Source organism: Merops nubicus, unplaced genomic scaffold (assembly GCF_000691845.1).
Source record: "Merops nubicus isolate BGI_N331 unplaced genomic scaffold, ASM69184v1 scaffold8699, whole genome shotgun sequence".
NCBI classification, from domain to species: Eukaryota; Metazoa; Chordata; class Aves; order Coraciiformes; family Meropidae; genus Merops; species Merops nubicus.
Genome location: NW_008630126.1, coordinates 121527 through 140799, shown reverse-complemented (window position 1 = coordinate 140799; position 19273 = coordinate 121527). Strand labels below are relative to the sequence as shown.

Here is a 19273-nt window from a genome sequence, read left to right as displayed (position 1 = left end):
ACAGGATAAAAGCAGAGTATTTTACAAATTTCTACTGCTACAGTGGTTCTTCATTGGGGTATCTGGGTTAGGTAAACAGTAGTTTTTTTGTTTTGAATGATCTTTTAAATATCAAAACGCTGTAATTTCAAAGCTAACAAAGGAATTAATGAGTGGGTATTATGTCTGCTTTTGACTACAAACAACACAGGAGAAAAATATGGAGTGAAACATGACTTTAAGTCAGTTTTCAGAGCAACTACTAATTCACCTACAAACTGAAAAACATTACTGTTGTGCTTGCTAGGAATTCTTGAATTACCTGTACTTTCTCTTATACTCCTACCTGTATATTCAGGTGGACAAAGGCAAGTATAGTTATTAATTCCATCCACACAAGTAGAATTATTTTCACAGTCATTGTCTTCACAGTCATCAACATTTACTTCACAGTTTTCACCTTCAAATCCATCTGCACAAGTGCACCTGTAAAACAGAAAAAAACCTAACCATGGACATTTTAGCTGGGGCGATCAGATAAGAAGCTCTGTAATTAATAGGTACAATAATTCATAACCACTATCCCATAAAGGACTGTGGTTGATATAAGCTATAAAACCCCATATAATTAAAATTGACAAAATATTTTTCATATTTTAAATAGGAGAAAAAAATCTTCTAAATTCATGCCTTGATCTTTATTTTAAGTAGCTTCTTGAAATAAATCACTGTACAATCCTTTTGAAAAGCAAGCTATGTTTATATTGTAAGATTCAAATATATTTCTTATGGAAAATAATCCTCTTTTAATGATTTCAAGGATTTTTAAGTTTTTTTTAAAGTTAAACATTTAAAAGACTGTGGAATCAGGAATTAGTACATAGTAGTAGTAGTATTGCATTATTATTTGTTTACATGCACCATTATAAAACTCTGTTTAATGTTCACGCAACAAACGTACATGTACATAACCAAAGCCTGTATAAACTTTTCAAAGTAGTATTTTTTTTTGTTTTGTTTATACAAAACAAATTTATCAAAGAAGGTAGTGAATGTAAAAGATCACGCAAACATGACTACACATATATTTTCCTGTAATATGCACTACCTATAATTTCTGCAGCTTTCATTAGGAGATTGCTTTGATTTCCAAAACATGGATTGTTTAAGCAAATAAATTGAAAATGTCAAATGCTGAGACATGACTATGTCACTTTAAATTCTACAGGCACAGTATTAAGATGTATACACTTAAATTTTAACAGAAAACTACTTAATCTTTAGGCAGAATTTGGATTAAAAAATAAGAATAATGTCATAATGAATTGCAGGATAATGAATTCTATCTTTTTGAAGTGTCACTTCTAACAAGCTTGAGGTGTAGATTATTAAATGGCTAATAATTTCACATAAGAATGCTAAAAACTTTATTTCATAATTCATGAAGTACATCTGGAGTAATTGTACTGTGTGATTAAATAACTCAAGATTAAAAATGCTCACAGCATGTTTATCTGCTGGCATAGTGAGTTTCAAATGAATCATTAATTTTCTGTTTCACTGGGGTTTACATTTTATCATTTACATGCTGTCTGTTGAAGTAATATACACGACAACAGATGAATTGTGAGATTTTTTTCAGCAGGGATCTAGCTAGCTATTAATTAGCATAATGGAGTCAATACTGTGTTGCCTTGACCCGATGTGCCTCAACTAATCACAATCATTTGTTATTGTTTTTAACAGTTTCAAAGCTTTAGAAGCTTTCCAAGGACAGCAACATGTTCTGAAAACTTCAGAAGCACTGAAAATCTGCCTTTGTAGTGCACTTACCAGCAAACACGGAAAACCCAAAGATTAACACCAAAATTATTTCAGTGTATAGAACTCAGTAGTGTTCCATCCTGTTATTACAATTAAAACCAACCTACCAGAAACCATCTTTTTCTCCTTCTTTCAAATGGCAAGTTCCGCCGTGGTGGCATGGGTTACTAATGCAAGCATGAATGGGAATATCACAGTCTTGACCCTATGCAGGGAACAATAATTATAATTTAAGAAGAAAATAGAGACACTAGTGGATGGGAGCCAAATAAAACTTTAGGGTTTTTAAGGAGAAGTTTACATTTAGGTAAGCTTTTTCTTCTTGAGTACTTACCTTGAAACCATATGGGCAAGTACATCTATAGAAGTCAACTGGATCATTGTTGCAGGTTCCATCATTTTTACATGGATTTGATAAGCAGGGATTACACTTAGCGAGAATATTAACATCCACAGGCCCTTAAAGACACAAATTGGATAGTCAGAAACAAACAACTGTTAATTTATATTTGACAGCTCTGCCATATTGCTTTAAATTTTAAAATGGAATTTATTTTTTAGACTTTACAACGTTTCTACACGAATGGACTGCTAGACTGTCAATTCTTTTTTAATTACCAAATAAATTTGGAGTTGCATTTCTTGTTTAATAATCGCTTTTCTTTTCTAAAAGAGGAAGCCAACCCATATCCCCATTCTCTGAAATCTGTACATTTCTGATCCATGATAATCACCCTCCCTTTGTATTACCAAAATGAAGAATAGAATTTCAGCTTTTGTCACCTTTACAGGGTAAAAGTTATCTATGAGGAAAAGGGCTACCACAGTTTGCAATGACCTGTAAACTGGTTGAAGATCTGTGAACTGTAATGTAAATTGCATTGTACAAACTATCTCACTGTAAATAGCTCTATATTGTGCCTTGCTCCCTCATGCAGTCAGCCATAGTTCTGTGCATTACTGCACTAGTTGAGCTAACAAATAATGCAAACTGTACCATGAATCTATGTGCAAATGAGTGCTGTGATCCATGCTTGCAGTCTAGTTTCTTATAGTAATGATTATGATGACAGGATTCAGAAATGAATATTGCCAGTATCGTAAGTTTCAGAAGCCAGGCTTAGAGCTTTGGCCTACATAATTCCTATCCATTCTATATAAAGTTTTTTTAGATGTTTATTTATTTTTCTGTTGGTTTATGATTGTCATATAGCCTTTTCATAGTGAATTTTCAAGTTAGAAACTACCGATTTTTATTTTTTTAATTTTTTTTTTAAATTTTATTTTGTCAAACAACCAAAACAATGACTGGTTATTAGTTGAAAAATAGAAATCACATGTGTATAAAAAATGATTCATTTCCATATACTTTGTGGCAGAAAAAAAAATGAATACTGTAAGAGAAATTGTGTGACCTGGCCAAATGCCTATTAAGAGAACAATCATACATTCTCTACTATTTCCAGCTTGATTTCAAAATTCATCTGTGAAAAAAAATTCAGTTACCCATAGCTGATTTGTACATTTTAAGGAATAACCAGTTATTTCTTCTAACTACACACAAAGCCCAAACTCTTGAGACCTACTGGTGGAAGTGGTGGAACTGCCTGACTGCTCCATAACAGATTTTACTCAAAATGAGCAGGATTGCAAATTTTTCCAAGCTAAGAGGGCATTTTCACTGAGATATGGTGCTTTGGATTTTTTTTAAACTTAGGTTTCTTAACTTTCTTTTTACTTATTTTTCTCTGCAAAATTAATCTCAGATAAGTCATTGTAAATGAGCTGGCATGGAAGGAAGCCATGTGATTACAAGGATTCAGTAAGGGGTGTTTGACAAGGAGAGGTTGACTTTTATTAAGTTTTTTAAAAATCTGCAGTTGCTGGTATCCTCCTGTGTCACAGCTTGCAAGCAAATCCAAATGGATGAACACAGTAATCTGTGATAAAATGCTTATTGCCAAAGCCACAATCTATATGGATCATTGACTATTCTTGTCTTCATTACCTTCTTTTGAAAGAGAAATCTATATCTGTTTAAAGTTTGTTAGACTAGCAAACAGTAGAGGTAGGATAGGTGAAAAAAAAAACCCATAGAACTACATCTAGAAAGTCCTGTTTATGTACTCTAGACTGTTGTTCGTTATTGGTAGGGTACATAAAGAGGTTCTGTGAAAAAAATAAAGTGCAAGAGACATGTACTTAAATAAAAAATTGTAATGCTGTGCTGTAGCCTGGAAGTTGCTTCCTTTCCTCAACTGCTTATTCTGGACATCATATCCTCTTTTCTACTTTTCATGCAGTAAAATGATCCTTACTTGGCATGAATGAAAAAAAAAAATCCAGTAACTAAGGTTATTGTTACAAATGGATTAGCAATCTAAATTTCACTTCCAAAACAAAGTCAGAAAGTTGGAACCTAAGTCTCAACAAAATAGTAAACACCATTGTATCAGATTTTGTGCTGTAAGCATTTATTTCTAACTGTTATGTATGTAGTATCCAGTAAAAAATAACATTTTGATTTATCATTCTTCAGTTGTAACATCAAAAAATTCAAATCTTTCAGATATTTTGACTGAAATCTAATGGAAAGGCAGTTCTGGAACCTATTTTCATTTGCACTATACTGTTCCTTTCCTCTTTCTGCCTGCATGTGTTACAAGACTTGTATTTGAGAAAGATTTGTGTTCATAACTTATTGATTAGGTTTTCGTATAGTAGATATATATATTCTTTAATAAGCCCTAAATGGAAAAAAAAATCCTTAAAGGAAAAAATAAGCAGTATTCTTTTGCAATGAGTGAAAACTGAATTTTATTGACAGACAGATAATAGTAGCTGTCTAACATGTTTGAAGAAAAACATGACATAAACCCTTTCAAAAACAGCTTCTACAGAAACCTGTTGCAAGAAAAACTCTGAGTTCTGACATTTTTTGACTCTCATTCTCCCTTGGGTATGGCCTGAAAAATCAGTATCTACACTGTTTCACTTATACTAAAGCTGCTAATGAAATCATTGAATTCAGTACAGTACAGTGGAAAACAACCATTTCAGTTAGATAATTTTCAGACCTCAAACCAAGGCTTTTAGAATAACAGAACTGTTCATACAATGTGTTAAATGATACGCCATGAAAAGTCAGCTGTAAATTCATCAAAGGGGAAAACAAACAGTAAACATGCATGACTTAGGAAAGAAGTTTGCTTGAGGTACACAAAAGGAAGGTCAGAAGGTCTGTTCTTAATCACATCACCCATTCCAGATCTACTTTATAACCTTACCTGGTACCAGAAAACCACAAGGCCCTGGAATCTCTAGAAGCAGGGCATGGATGGTAAAGGGGTAAAAGTAAAAGATTGAGAATCTGTTAGAGGCCACATTAAAAAAAAAACAAAAAACCACTCATAAACGTTGAAAAACAACTGAAAGAAGAAAATGCTAAGGGATGATTCCTGGAGTAAAAGAATTCATAAAATTAGAGCAAGGTACAGTGATTTTTATGGAGCTTTACAACTGAGATGAGACTTCATTTTAAAATGCTAATTTTCACTGGGAACTATTAATTATGTAAGCAAAATTCAAGCACCCATTTCACTTTCAGTTGAATCCATACATACTGATAAGAGGGAATTACACACTGCTCTTTTCCTGTAAACATAATATATGCAATAGCAGACCATCAACAGATATTCTGAAAGCAGTCCTCTCACTCATAGTTTAACATTTTGGTTCTCATAGGAATATACCATCTTCCTACTTTCTATTCAGCAGTTCATTTTTAAACAAAAGATAAAATTACTTATCTTTGAGTAACAGACACATAATGTCTTACAGGGCCATCATGTCACTGAAAAGCTGCTGATTTGCAATCTGTAATTATGAGCATCTTCATAGGGCAGTGGCAGGAAAGTTACTTTCTCTCTCAAAAGTATCCATAATACCAGATCTCCACTCTTGGAAGTGAAACAAATACAGTTCTTACCCTGCATAATAATATAAAGGATATTTTCTGATGGGCAAGAGGGAGTAAGATATAATTTCTGGGTTGTCTCACAGAAACATAATAATGATTGTAGGCAGGGATGATACAGTTTTCAAAACTGACAGAAGTGGAATATAACTGAACATGTCCTTCATGTCCATGCAAATATTCTTTCATTTATATCCTTACAACACTGTGTAATAAGAGCGTATCTATCTGCAGTGTTCAGTGGATGCTTGTAGACAAAAATGATCAGATTGGCCTGCAAATGTCCTGTCTAAAGTCAGACCAAGAGGCTTTGTAACAGATGAATGCTATATGCAGTTAGCACTGGCATGACCTCACAGATGTCTTGTTGAAAAATTGCAAGGACTTGGAGGTAAAGACAACTCATTGGCATTGAAAGCAATAAGATGGTTTCCAGTGTTTTTTGTTTACAAAAAAGGTTTTTTGACAGAAAGCCTATGGAGAGAAGACTAAATAGGATGAACATGCAGTAAAGAACAACTTCGGATGAGACAAATTCCGATCAAGTCCCATTGCCTTTTTAAGGAAGAAATCACAGAGGGATTAAGCTGACCTTTGAAGAAACGTTAACAGATGAGTATGTCAAAATGGCTTGAAGATCACCTAGACTGTGAGAATGTTACTTCTATAAGACTTAAGATCATATTTATCTGATGCCTCAGTAAGAACTATAAGTTTAGTAACAGCTTACAAGTATAAGCAAATATTTTTTTTTTTCTCCATCTGGGGATTTCTGTGTTTTTAAATGAGAAAAACCATGAAAAATGAAGCTACAGCAGCAGCTTTCTGTGTTTTCAAGGTTCAGAAAAAGAACCTTGGAATTAAAGACAATAATATAAGTTGTGATACAAGTGCCAGCAACACTGGTACCACTATGGAGACAAATATTCTTGGTCTAAACCCTGAGAAACCTCCCCATATAACAACATTTTAGAATGAGATCTCTCTATGGAGGTAATCACATCCTTTTTTTTTTTTTTTTTTTTTGTTGCTGTTGTGGGGATTTTTAGTGCTTGCTGTTGAAATATCATAGGAAGCTTTCTGGACATACTAATTCAGTAAATTGCAGACTCAAGGATTATGTTTTTAACATTATGATTTTAACGTGTTAAGGTTTTACTGTAAACAGTCCAAGGGAAAATTACATTCTTTGGCTAAGGAAGTGTAGATATTTAAACTGTGGTTCATGACTGAGACAGTACAAAGTATCTGTGTACATCTATGTACTGAAGAATGCTGTACCTTGAGTCGAAAGACCTTTTTTTCTCCATTTGGAAAAAAATAGGCATTGAAGTCTTTAAAATAAATTTGTTCCTCAATGGGACAAATGGCTACATCCCTAATTATAAGGAGGAAAGATGAGAAGGCTGAGTGAAGATGGTATAGTAATAAATGTATTCAGAGCACATGGGACTCGTATTTCACAGTTCAACTCTGCAAACATTCAAATTGACACTTCAGAGAGACAAATCAACAACAGTACCTTGGCAAGTAAATTTTTTAGAGGGAGTTGTGAGAAGAAGTTTATCTGCCATTTCTCCAGGACCAGCACAACGTGCAATACCAGGTTCTTTGTACTCTGATTTTACCCAGTCAGAGAGCCACTGCATGTTACAATCACAATAAAGAGGATTTGCTCCAATAGCCCTATGGACAACAAAGAAGAAAAAGGCAATACAATTTTAAATGGTTTTCAAAAGAGAAGCCAGAAAAAAGGTTGTCAAAAAAACTTCCACCACGAATCAAAATAACTTCCACAATGAATCTGCTCTCCCTCCACCAAAATGACCACAAGAGCATTAGGTATCTGGATTTTGGGTTTTAAATCAAGAAGTGATAGTTTTAGCAGTAACCTTGCTTCAGAAACTTAGCTATTTTTAGCTGCATTATGTGTGAACTTTGGAGAGCTAATACTAACTAGCTCTGTTTCAGTGTTGGTATGTAATGGCCAAGATCAGCTGCATCACCAGAATGAAACTGATACTTGGAATTTAATTTAGCAAGAATAAAGTATTTCTCCTGAAGTAGCCAGGGCAACCCCAGAGAGTTCCAACTCTGATATTTTTTCCTTACCAGTTTATGGCTCCCAGGCTGGTACAAACCATCTGTTTCTAAGCTTCCAAATTTGATTTAATTACTTCCTCTTTGGGGCTCTCCCACTGAACTCACAGCTATGTGCAGAGTTCTGTAAAAGGCCTCCGCTGCATAAGTAAATAAAACTACATTTTCCTAGCTTTGTGGCAGTTACATAAGACTTGCCTTATTATAAAAGCAAATCCATTTCTTTAAATAAATCTTGTCTTTTTTAAATTAAAAAATAATTTAGTTAGAGATTTTAAGAATGAATTTCTGTAAAAGCTTTTAAAATGTTCTATTTCTCTACTAAAAAATAAAAGTACTCTTAAAAGTATGAGAACAATGGTATGTTGTGTAGTTACTTTGGAAGGTAGAAGCATTGTGCTAGTCTATAAAGATGTACTTATATTCCTTTTAAGAAATGAAATAATCATAGAGCTCTGAACAGATAATCTTGATGTGTGCAGACTGTCAAACAGCAGTATAAGAACATCTTTCTTCTCCAGATGTTTCAGTACTTAATTTTTAAGATCGTTGCACAACTTTGTGTCAGTGGGTCTTCTAGAGATACAAGGAAATCACTGGCAAGCAAAGGCAGTAGAAACTACCACTGCTGAAACACTCTTTTCTGCCACACTGAGCAGGAAGCTCTCTCTAAATTATTGCCATGTAATTTCAGCTGAACACAAGATAATATATATGCTTGTTTAGTCAGGCTTATGTCCAAGCAACAACAAATGTCAGACCCAGTGACAGGGAACTTCCCATGCCAGGAAAAACACTTACAATTTGTCCACTCTGTATTTGCAGGAATAAATGTCAGCCTGAACTGAGATAACACCATTGCTTTGCTGAACTCAGAATGTAAGCAAGGATAACTGGTAGCCATTAAGAAAAAAATACCAGTAGCAACAGTCAAAACTATTGTTTACTAATATTTCATGCAGATAAGCTAGCTTAATAGTAGCATTTCAATGAGTTATCCATGACTTAAAGCTTAATCAGTACCATCAAATTTCTGAAAAATGGGACATTAAATGTAAATGTCCAATACAGAACTAGAAACAGATAATTAAATTTCTAATCACAGCTGTTCAGAAATGTAAAAACTGGATAGATCTAAAGGCACTCATCAAATTACTCAACTGCAAGCAAACATTTAATAACTGTACATAAACACAACAAGGTTTACAGATAGGTAGCTTCTAATCTAGCTTGCCATTGAAGATTATGTGAAAGATCTGGAATCAGATGCCATGTATTTAATGTCAACTTAACAGACACCAACACAAAATCACACAATAATTTAGGGCACTCTGGAGGTCATCTAGTCTCATCTCCTGCACAAAGCAGGGCTCACTTCAAACTCAGAGCAGGGCTGCTCAGGGTTGTGTCCAGCTGAGCACTGAACAGCTTCAGAGATGGGAGAACTTTTTCTTTTTTGGGCAACTTGTTCCAAAGCTGAACCACCCTCACAGTGAAGAATTTTTCATTACGTTCAATCAAACTTCTCTTGTAGCAGCTTCTGACTGTTGACTCTTAATCTTCACTGTGCATCCCTGAGAAAAATTGGTTTATCATTGCTGTGATCCCTTTAGAGGCAGAAAGACTATTAGGTTCCTCTTTGGCATTTCCTCCTCCAGGCTGAAGAAGCCCAGATCCTTCAGCCTCTCCTCCCAGATCATGCAATGCAGCAACCTCCTTACCTTGCTTGCCTCTATCCTGGGTTTGCTCTGGTTCATACACAACTGCTTTGTACTGGAGAAACTGAACACATATTCCAGATGTGGCCTTAGGAAAGCTAAGCAGAAGGGAGTGAGAGCTATCCTCAATCATCTGGCTGCTTGCCCTTTAATTGAGCTCAGAGTGTCTTTAGCCTTCATTGCCATAAGGGCATATGGCAGACATGTTCAATTTGCTGCACACCAGGAGGCCCAGGATTTTTCTGCTGAGCTGGTATCTCTCTGGCCTGTCCCCAGCCTGTACTGGTGCATGAGCTCATTCCAGAGCTTCGTTCAACTATATGAAATTTGCTGAATGGCACGTAAAAAATAGTCATCTGAATACTCACAGGTGTGATAATGCAGAAAGATCATTAAAAGCTCCTTCAGGAACAACAGAAATATCATTGCCATGTAAAGACCTTAAAAAGAAAATAAACAGTACGATATATATGCATAAAATCAGCAAGTTAACTTGTCAAATTTAACCTTCTGTAGACAGTTTTTAGCTTTTCACAGTTTTTTTCTTCCAGTTCCTCAATATTTTCCAGTATTATTTTTTTTAAAAAGCTTTAACTGGCAGGCTACTTGTAATTTGATTTTTTTTTCATCCTGATTTTTTTTAAAATTGGGAGAGTAAAGGTTTGTGAAAGTAGGCACACTTCTGCAAAGTACTGATTTGATTTAGGGCTAGTGGAAGAGTTATTTCTGACTTTTTCATCAATTCCCTGAAATTCCCATTAGTTATGTTAATACATTCTTTTATTTTTTCATGTATTAATGGAAAATACAGGAATTGACTGTTCATTAATATAAGTATTAAAGTTGTTGCTCTAATTTGATAGTAAAGTTAAAGAACTAAAGACCTTATTAAGCATCAATACTTGGACTAGTTTTATCTTTCCTGTAGCAAATCTGCACAAAAATATCTCCTCTTTTCTATAAATTCATTCAGTCACACATATATCTAAGACATAAAGAATTAAGGCTCTTGAAATTATGAATATTTATATAAAATAAAGTTACACGAGCACACTTAAATAATGCCATGCTTGAGACATTTAATGCAACTAAATAATGAAGTGGTTATAAACTACCCAAATGGAGGCAAAAATTATGTGTTCTTCTGGGGTCTTCTGAGAAATTTTTTTTTTTTTTTTCTTAATGAGAAACTGAAGCTGTAAACTAGACTGACTGTTCACTGTTTTCCATTGTCTACTTTTATGCCCTTTCAACTATGTTTTTCATAGTGGTAAAATGGAAAATTGTCTTGGAACCAAAAATTAATTTTATTGATTTTCAATAGTTAAACATGATGTAATGGTTTTGGAAACACTCCCACATTAAATGAAACAATAAATAAATAAATTTATTGTTGAAATAAAAATATTCAAAAATCAACAGCAAAGCCCCCTCATATTTACTGAGGAATTTACACACATGGTATTTTTGTTAGACTCTAATGCTTATAACAAGGAAGAACATAACAGAAAAAAAGAAACACAGCCAAGAGTAAAAAGCAGAAAAGTTAAAAGTGCATTATCCCTAACAGTTGGCACATTTTAAAATCTAGTAACTTCATACAGATTTGCTATCTGCAGTGCAAAAATAAAAATTCTGGAAAATAGTAATGGTTAAAAAATAATACTTACAACAACCTAAGTGATTTCAACCCATCAAAAGTCCGTGCAGGAATACACCTCAGGCGGTTGTAACTAAGAATTCTGAAAATATATTAAATACTATCAGCAAGTGTATCAGCCATTGAGTAAACAATGTAGAACATGACCAAAACCAGCTTTTGCACACAGAGCTAGTTAGGAAACCAGTTATTTTACAGCCTCCACAACAAGCAAGTTTTAATATCAACTAGATGCCTTTTCTCTCCAAAACAAACAACCCAAAACACCGCAATGCTTCCAAAGAGTCACTGTTACATGTTTAAACTTACAAGGTGAGCAGCTGAGTCATGTTGCTGAAGCTCTGATTAGAAAGAGTGCTGATTCTGTTGTTACTTAAATCTCTATAAAAAATAAATTCAGAAATTTAGACCTTAAAATGACTGCCCCGGTCCTGAAACACTGGAAGTTAAACTGAAAGACACATTATTTTTATTAGTAGAAGTAGTATCATCATTGGTATCAATATTTGAAGCAGCACATATTTTTACTTTCACATGCCATATACAAGCCCAGCAGGTCTTTAGCTTGATCAATGAAAAGCATTTTCAACACAGATGAAAAAGCAGCGCAATGCATTCTTAAATGACAGCAATGTCCATCATGCTACTGAATTAATAATGCAATCCTACACGAACCCAAGAGTAGAAATGAAAGTGATGTTTTACAGTAAAAATCATTCCGGTCATGTCCCTAATGACACCTGAGTAAATATCAACTAATACTCTACTTAACACTTACATTTTGAGGACATCAAAGCCCAGAGCTATTATTATTAAGAACACCATCTAAGAACTATAGAGAAAGCCTTAACATCCTTCTTGTTGTTCAGTATTCTAATGAACAAAATCTTAAGCATAAGTATGATTGAAGCTGGAGTATTATGCTGGTAGCTTCAAAACAGCTTTGAAGAATTGTATTAATACTGCTTGTTCTTTATTCTTGTATTTTGCTTTAGTTTTCATTCTACGCTGACTCACTATTGTTTACTATATTTTGTGGTGAAATACAGCACTTGGTTCTGTGGGGATCCTGATATTTAAACTAAAGAGTACTGTTTAATAGCTATGCAAAATACATCTTTCTCCACTAGAAATTTCATGAAAACACGTAGGAGAACTGACTCATGATAACAAACATATTAGGCAAGTATAACAGAGCAATCTATTGAGCAATCTATTCCAAAGAGAAATAAAACATTAGAAATAAACTATTTTCCTTGTTAATCTGGAACCTGGGAGACCTGTATGTGATTCCTTGTTTGGCCACAGAAAATCTACATATAATATTTTCGTTTTCCAAACACAGCTCAGGAACATTCTTAACTTCATAACCACAGTATGAGGATACATTCAATAGTGATTAAAATAATGTGCTAAATAATTGATAAACAAATGTCCCAAATAAGTCTGATAGAGACTGTTAATACTCACCTTATTTGCATTTGTTATTTACTGTTTATCTATAATTTATTGCTTTACATTTGCCTGCTAAATTGTTAGTGTGTATTTTCTGATTGGGAGGTAAAGTGACATGACTTCTGGTTGTGTCTGTCAAAAACAGACCACATGTACCTAATCTCTGTGGTGAAAGCCTTGTCACTATGCCTATAATTAACCTCATCTCTCATATATATCCAGTCTCCACTGATATTGCTACTGCACAGAGTCCAATCTATATGCTTGCTTCTTGTAACAAGGTTTCAAAGTTTATGTTTTCTGTGTGCTGTGAGCTAGATCTTGTATAACTTCTCTAAACAATCAACAAAGATTTCCTATAGGCTCTTTGCTGTATACATTTGAAAATATTTCAAGGGCTTTTTCCTGAAGTTATTTGCAAAATACAAAAAAAACTGGAAATTGATTTTTTTAATGTTGTGATTGTGACCACTTTTGTCTAGCATGAGCTAAATAAAGGAAATCAGGTTCTTATGTTTGAATGCCAAACCTTTTTCAATTTTTGTAGCAAAACTCCAAACCCAGTCAAAAAGAAATTTAAGGGATTTTGTTACTCCCACTTTTTATTCTGATTACAATGAAACCACAAACTGCTTTCAGAACGTTAAACAGTTTAACCTCAGCTGGTATAAATTTTTATAGTCCTAACAAAGGCCATGGAATTACAGGCTTTCACAACAACAGTCTTCCTTGTTTCTCTCACTGTACTCTTACAAGGTACAGAAATCATATTCAAAAAATTCATGGAAGTAGAGATGATAAATTTTAGAGCAGCTAGTTATTTGCCTCAAATCACAGAGAGAATCAGCAACAGAGTTGGGAGTATGGTGTTCTAGACAAGCTTTCCTCTTGAGTCATTAAACCATTTACTGTGGAAGAAACACAAGTGCTATTCCTATGTGAAGGACACCTCAGAGTGATATGCTTATCACACAATGCTACTTGTAAATGAAATAATTCTATTGCCTTTATGGAGCTGTGTAACAAAATGCTGTATTACCCTAACACCCTAATTACCCTAACTTGGTAAGATCTTACATTTCTTTTCAGGTTAACTTAATTTCTGCCTTTTTTTTTTTTTTTTTTTTTTTTTTGTGATGTAATCGCTGGACGAAAAATCCTGTTCATGAAATGTGACCAAGTATGTTATATGTAGGATGTGATCATTAAAATAAAATATCCTCTATTATAAAATGTAGTTGTGTATTATATTTGCTAACAAACACATTTTATAATTTTTTATCTTATAACTAAAATCAGGTATAATAGAGTAGTTTTTTTTTTTTTGTTATTTTTTGTTTGTTTTTTCATTCCAGTAGAGAATACTGCCCTAAAACTACTTACATGAGCGTTAAATGCTTGTAGTTGGAAAGCTCTTTTGGAACAAGAGTAAACTGATTTCCATCCAAATAACTAAAATAGAAAAAAAACAAAACATAGAACATTATGTTTTTCATTAAAACAATAGCATCTTAAAAACACTAATCTTAGCATCCAACGGTAAAATTAGTAACAAATGAATACGTACTATTTCTAAGAAACCTTGCTAACAAATTCTGGCTTTTAGAGTCACACCTGAAGACCTGTAGCCTAAGATTCAAATGCTATTGTATCACATAGCATAAATATCCTGATGTAACAATAAGAACCAGCTCGTACATAATACTTTCTATTATTCCATAAAAACTCTGCAAAATGAGGTCTTTATCACTTCCATTGTACACACACCTACAGGTGAAAGGTAAAGCTGACTTCTGCAAGTCACATTAAGTGTGGATTTTGAGCTACTGTAAATAGAAACAGACCCTGACATTGCAGAGGTAGTCCTTTACAGTAAAGGCAAAGGCTGGTTCCAGCTCTAATGGCAAATTAATTTGTCATGCCTCAAGCTCAGGTCACCTTCCCTAATTCTCCTTGTATATTTCATAATATATCAGGCATGACATAGTACAAGCCTGTTCCTATGGAGTGTGCTAGGGACTAAAGACAGTAATCAATTACCCTTCAATAGAAAAGTTAGCTGTTTGTTTTTTTTTTTTTTTCCTGTCTGTAGGTTTACAGCTCTTGTATTATATTACTTGCTCTTCCATGCTCATAATTCTGAATAACAGACTTGTTCATCCTTGGAGTTAACAGGTACAGAGCCATCAAACCATATTGGCAGCTGAGTTACAAGCAAAGGAGGGTAACAAGCCTTGCCTAAAAAGCTCCTGGTGTGCAGCCAGTCATTACAAAGGGCAAGTGGAGGGGCTCTTCAAGTAACCAGGACAAGTATTTTAGAGCTGGCGAGAAGTGCTGAATTTACCTGATTCTCTGAAATGGAGCAGACAAGGGCAGGAAGATTAAAGGTCTTTATTCTCAACTAGACCAAGAGACTTGCTGCTGGTGGTGTTATGGTGGTATTACTTGTGTCTCCTGGAACCCAAGTAAAAACTACACCTTCATTATGCCTATCCAAAGAGATATTTTAGTTATCCAAATACTTGGAACATACCTGAATTAAGAGGAGCCTCTGATAGAGACATTCTTAGATTAATTTGAGCTTAATATCTTTGAATATGCTGCAGCATCTTTGGAAACTTTTCTCTTGATTAAATAGATGGGCTGAAACACAGTTAAGCTTAAGGAAATAACAACTACCTACATCTAATCAAAAAGCTTTTGGGGTTTTTTTTGTGTGTTTTTGTTTTATTGTTTGTTTGTTTTTCCTTGGACCATGCCTTCCCTAGTGCTGCTTGCCAAACCCAAAGTATGTGTCTCAACAAATTTTATGCTTACACTATATTAATGGCATTATATAAATGTTGGGGAATGGAGCATGGGCTTATAAAGTCAAGTATTAAAAAAGAAACCAACATTTAAAATTTTTGAAGGAGTAAGTATTCTAAGAAAATTCTTTCATCACCAGATAGATTAGGATATATTGCTTTAGCTTCATTAGAACTGAAATACTACAAGTACCCACTTGGCTGATTAAAAGTCCTCCTTGTTCAAATGGAGCAACTATTAAGATATTTTATAAAACATGAAAAGTACATCTTAGAAGGGTTATGCACGCTCATGAGCACACAGAATCAATCAGTATGCAACTGCTAACAGGAACTACCTCCATTATCCTTTTGAAAAATAGGCTAAATTGCATGCTTAGAAACTAATTAAAGCATACAAATTTGTACACAAATGAGTTTTCAGTCACAGTCAGGATTCCACTTGCAGTTAACAGAAGTATCGCTCTTTAGCTCCTTAATTTTACATTGCATTGATGCCTGTTGTCAAACTGCATTTATTAGGCTAGGCTATATTTAATTAAGTCATCTTCTCTTTGAGAAAAAAAATCAACATCAAAACCTAATGAAGGTTACAGGTTTATATAGATGTGTTCTAACTGGAGTTCTTAATAATTTCTTTTCATTAATGGCTAAAGCATTTTGGATGCTATAAAGCACCAAACCAGTAATGGCCATTTCAGAATTTTCTATATGATACTCAATGGTGAAATAATAGAACTGTTTTAGTGATTTAAGATACTTCTGAAAAAGCACTACGTTAACCAGTCATTATGAAGCATTAGTAATTTCATATTAAATACTTGTCATATGTAACACAAACCAAATCAAGGTTCAAAACAGGTGAGTAATCCAATTTTTAGGTTTATATTTTCCCCTTCATAATGCCTAAAAATGTACTCATCTAGTCATATGAGTAGCTTACTCAGTTACTTTAAAACAAGACATGAGGTAGCAAGCTCTTTTGTATCAGTTACTGTCCATCTGCATGTTCAGATTCTATCCTTTCACAGAATGTAATCTTAATATTTTTATATAATTCTATATGAGAAAAATGGGTAATAAAATATTCCAGATGTGTATGATTTCCTATATGAAAATTAAAACTATTAAAAACAATCTTTTTCAAATATTTCAAACCATGTTTATTATGAAAATATGTGAAGACATTAATAAATTTTCTCCTCACTTTTTCATGTAATTGAATTTCTTAACACCTTCCTAAACAGTGACCTAATCACATTCACTGTTGCCCATAATTTAACCTATTGTAACATGATATGCACGTTCAATTCTGTGATGGTTCAGTGTTGGGGATATAAAATCTGAGTGATACAAATTTATATCCATATATTTTTAAAGTTTTTCAGTAAGAGGTAGTTCTTAAGAGTGTTTTAGGACTTAGCATTACGAATTTAAACTCAACCTCAAATTTCTCGAGATACTCTGCAATTTATATCTATTAAGTGGTATATTAATAAATTTTGACTGATCTACTGAATCCAACCTGACAAGATAGGAGATCACCTGTCAATCTGGCATTGATTTTCATGGAATCATAGAATCATATGGTTTGGGTTGGAAGGGACCTTAAAGATCATCTACTTCCAAACCCCTTGCCATAGGCAGGAACACCTCCCACTAGACAAGGTTGTGCAAGGCCCCATCCAACCTAGTCTTGGGCAACATGTTCCTGTACGCATCACCCTCATAGTGAAGACTTCTTCTTAATTTCTAACCTACATCTACCCTCTTCCAGTTTGAACCCATTACCCCTCATTCTACAGGACAAGCCCTTGTAAAATGTCCCTCCCCATCTTTCTTGTAGGCCACCTTCAGATACTGGAAGGCCACAATAAGGTTCTTTTCTTCTCCAGGCTGAACAACAACAACTCTCTCAGCCTGTCCTTGTAGGAGAGGTGTTCCAGCCCTCTGATCATCTTTGTGGCCCTCCTCTGGACTTGCTATTTTCCTCGAAGGCAAAAAAGTGTGTCACTTACAGCTCAGTTACATCCTTTGGGATGCCTTTAGGCAAAGCTTTTAGGCCTTTGTTGCTGCAGCGAACTACTGTATCTAGACAAGTACATTCCGCAGGACAGCGGGACAGTGGAGAGCAGCTATTGTCATCATTTCCTGGAGAAAAAAAAAAAAAAAAAAAAAGAAACAAACAGATGCTAAGCTTCCTAGATAAATATCACTTCAGAATTAGCAATAATATTCTGCCTGGAATTCCTATAAACAAACATGGTATTTTTGCATTATGATATATCTAGGTAGAGAAAATATGAAGTCATCTCTGTAAAACATCACTCCAGAAATTTACATTTCAAGTGACGTTTAATTTAGTACAATGCTGTTTTACTAGGTACAAATGCTATTATATGGAAAAAAACATTAAAGAACAATACTTCAAATGAAAGTTAATAAAGCAAAATATATGATTAGAAAAATGAACAAATTATTAAAAAGAAACAGAGTCTCTTTAAAGAAGTGTTACAGCCTTGAAAAACTGACAAACTAATAATGCAATAAATGAAATAAATGAAAGCATGTGTGAGAGATGCAAGATAGTAGCCTTTTGGTTTTTTTTTTATTAAGCATTGAGGAAGTCACAAACTAAGCAATGTACGTTATTTGAACAAGTAGACTGAGAGAGCACTTGATTCAAGCATCAACATTTGAAAGTAATGTCATCTGAATTACAACATTTGATCAAGTTATGTAATTTTTATATTATCTCTAAATTATGATTCACAGTACTGAACATAGGCAAGAAAAAATTTTGAAAACATATACGCAATAGCTGTGTGCTTGCTGATCATCCAAAAATGGGTGGAAGATTTTTAAACTGACATAGAAACTGAGTATGAAGCACAGATTAAGATACTTAAAACATAACACTTTGAGATCTATGGGAATCATGCAGCTGAAATGATAAAAAGTGCAAATATTAATTTCTTACCATCGTCACATGTAAAATCCTGAATTGCCACATCCTGGATGGGAATCTCTTTGAGGAAGTAGGGTTTCTGGCAGCGAGGGTTCCCTGTCACAATGCGTTTTTTCCTTAGCCAGTCTCCAAGCCATGCAAGATGGCAGTTGCAGTTGAAGGGATTGGCCAAGAGGTTTCTGAGAACCACAGGAAAGTTTACTTTGGATGAGATCACTTTTTCATCCCAAGTATTCTATTTCTATTTTTAAAAAGCTAAGCTTAAATACTGTTCTTCAAACAATACTATGTACAAACCACAGGTGAAAGCTGTAATTTAGGCTCTGTGTGGTGAATCTTGATATAACTCATTTAGAAATAATTTAAAACTGCCACAGACCTGACTTGTTGTCAAGCCACTCTGTACTGATAATGCAATAATTTCATATAGAGATGAAGGCTGATTACTTTACATTATTAGCTTTAACCTGACAACAGGTATCCCATTAATTTGTCATCTCAAGATTTCCATCTTTTATTTGCTCCAGAGAATAAGTTTCCTATCTGAAGTGACAGCTAAGTTGATTACATGCCAGTTATAAAAATGAATTTACTTCTAGAAGTCTCAGTACTTTTGGCATCTCCTTACTTCAGCACAAACCTATCAACAATTCCATTATTTATAAACTTGTCATCCCTAATATGCACAAATTAGTCACTTGGTGCAAAGTGTCACTTCTTAAGTAAAAAGAGGATTAACTATTTTCCTGAATAATGCTACCTGCAAAAGGCATTTCTTCAATAAAC

At 34.1% G+C, this 19273-nt stretch overlaps 1 protein-coding gene across 1 annotated transcript in view; it reads right to left on the bottom strand.

Annotated features, from left to right (window-relative positions):
* SLIT2 (slit homolog 2 (Drosophila)) overlaps window positions 1–19273 on the bottom strand; it is a gene marked incomplete at both ends in the record, with an annotated part of 103056 nt that overhangs the window by 28203 nt on the left and 55580 nt on the right. Inside the window, 10 exons of the mRNA XM_008947161.1 lie at window positions 326–465; window positions 1911–2008; window positions 2138–2262; window positions 7302–7465; window positions 9966–10037; window positions 11268–11339; window positions 11567–11638; window positions 14096–14164; window positions 17538–17670; window positions 18500–18666. Of these exons, the coding sequence (XP_008945409.1) occupies window positions 326–465; window positions 1911–2008; window positions 2138–2262; window positions 7302–7465; window positions 9966–10037; window positions 11268–11339; window positions 11567–11638; window positions 14096–14164; window positions 17538–17670; window positions 18500–18666 (1112 nt within the window). The remainder of the gene's footprint in view (window positions 1–325; window positions 466–1910; window positions 2009–2137; window positions 2263–7301; window positions 7466–9965; window positions 10038–11267; window positions 11340–11566; window positions 11639–14095; window positions 14165–17537; window positions 17671–18499; window positions 18667–19273) is intronic.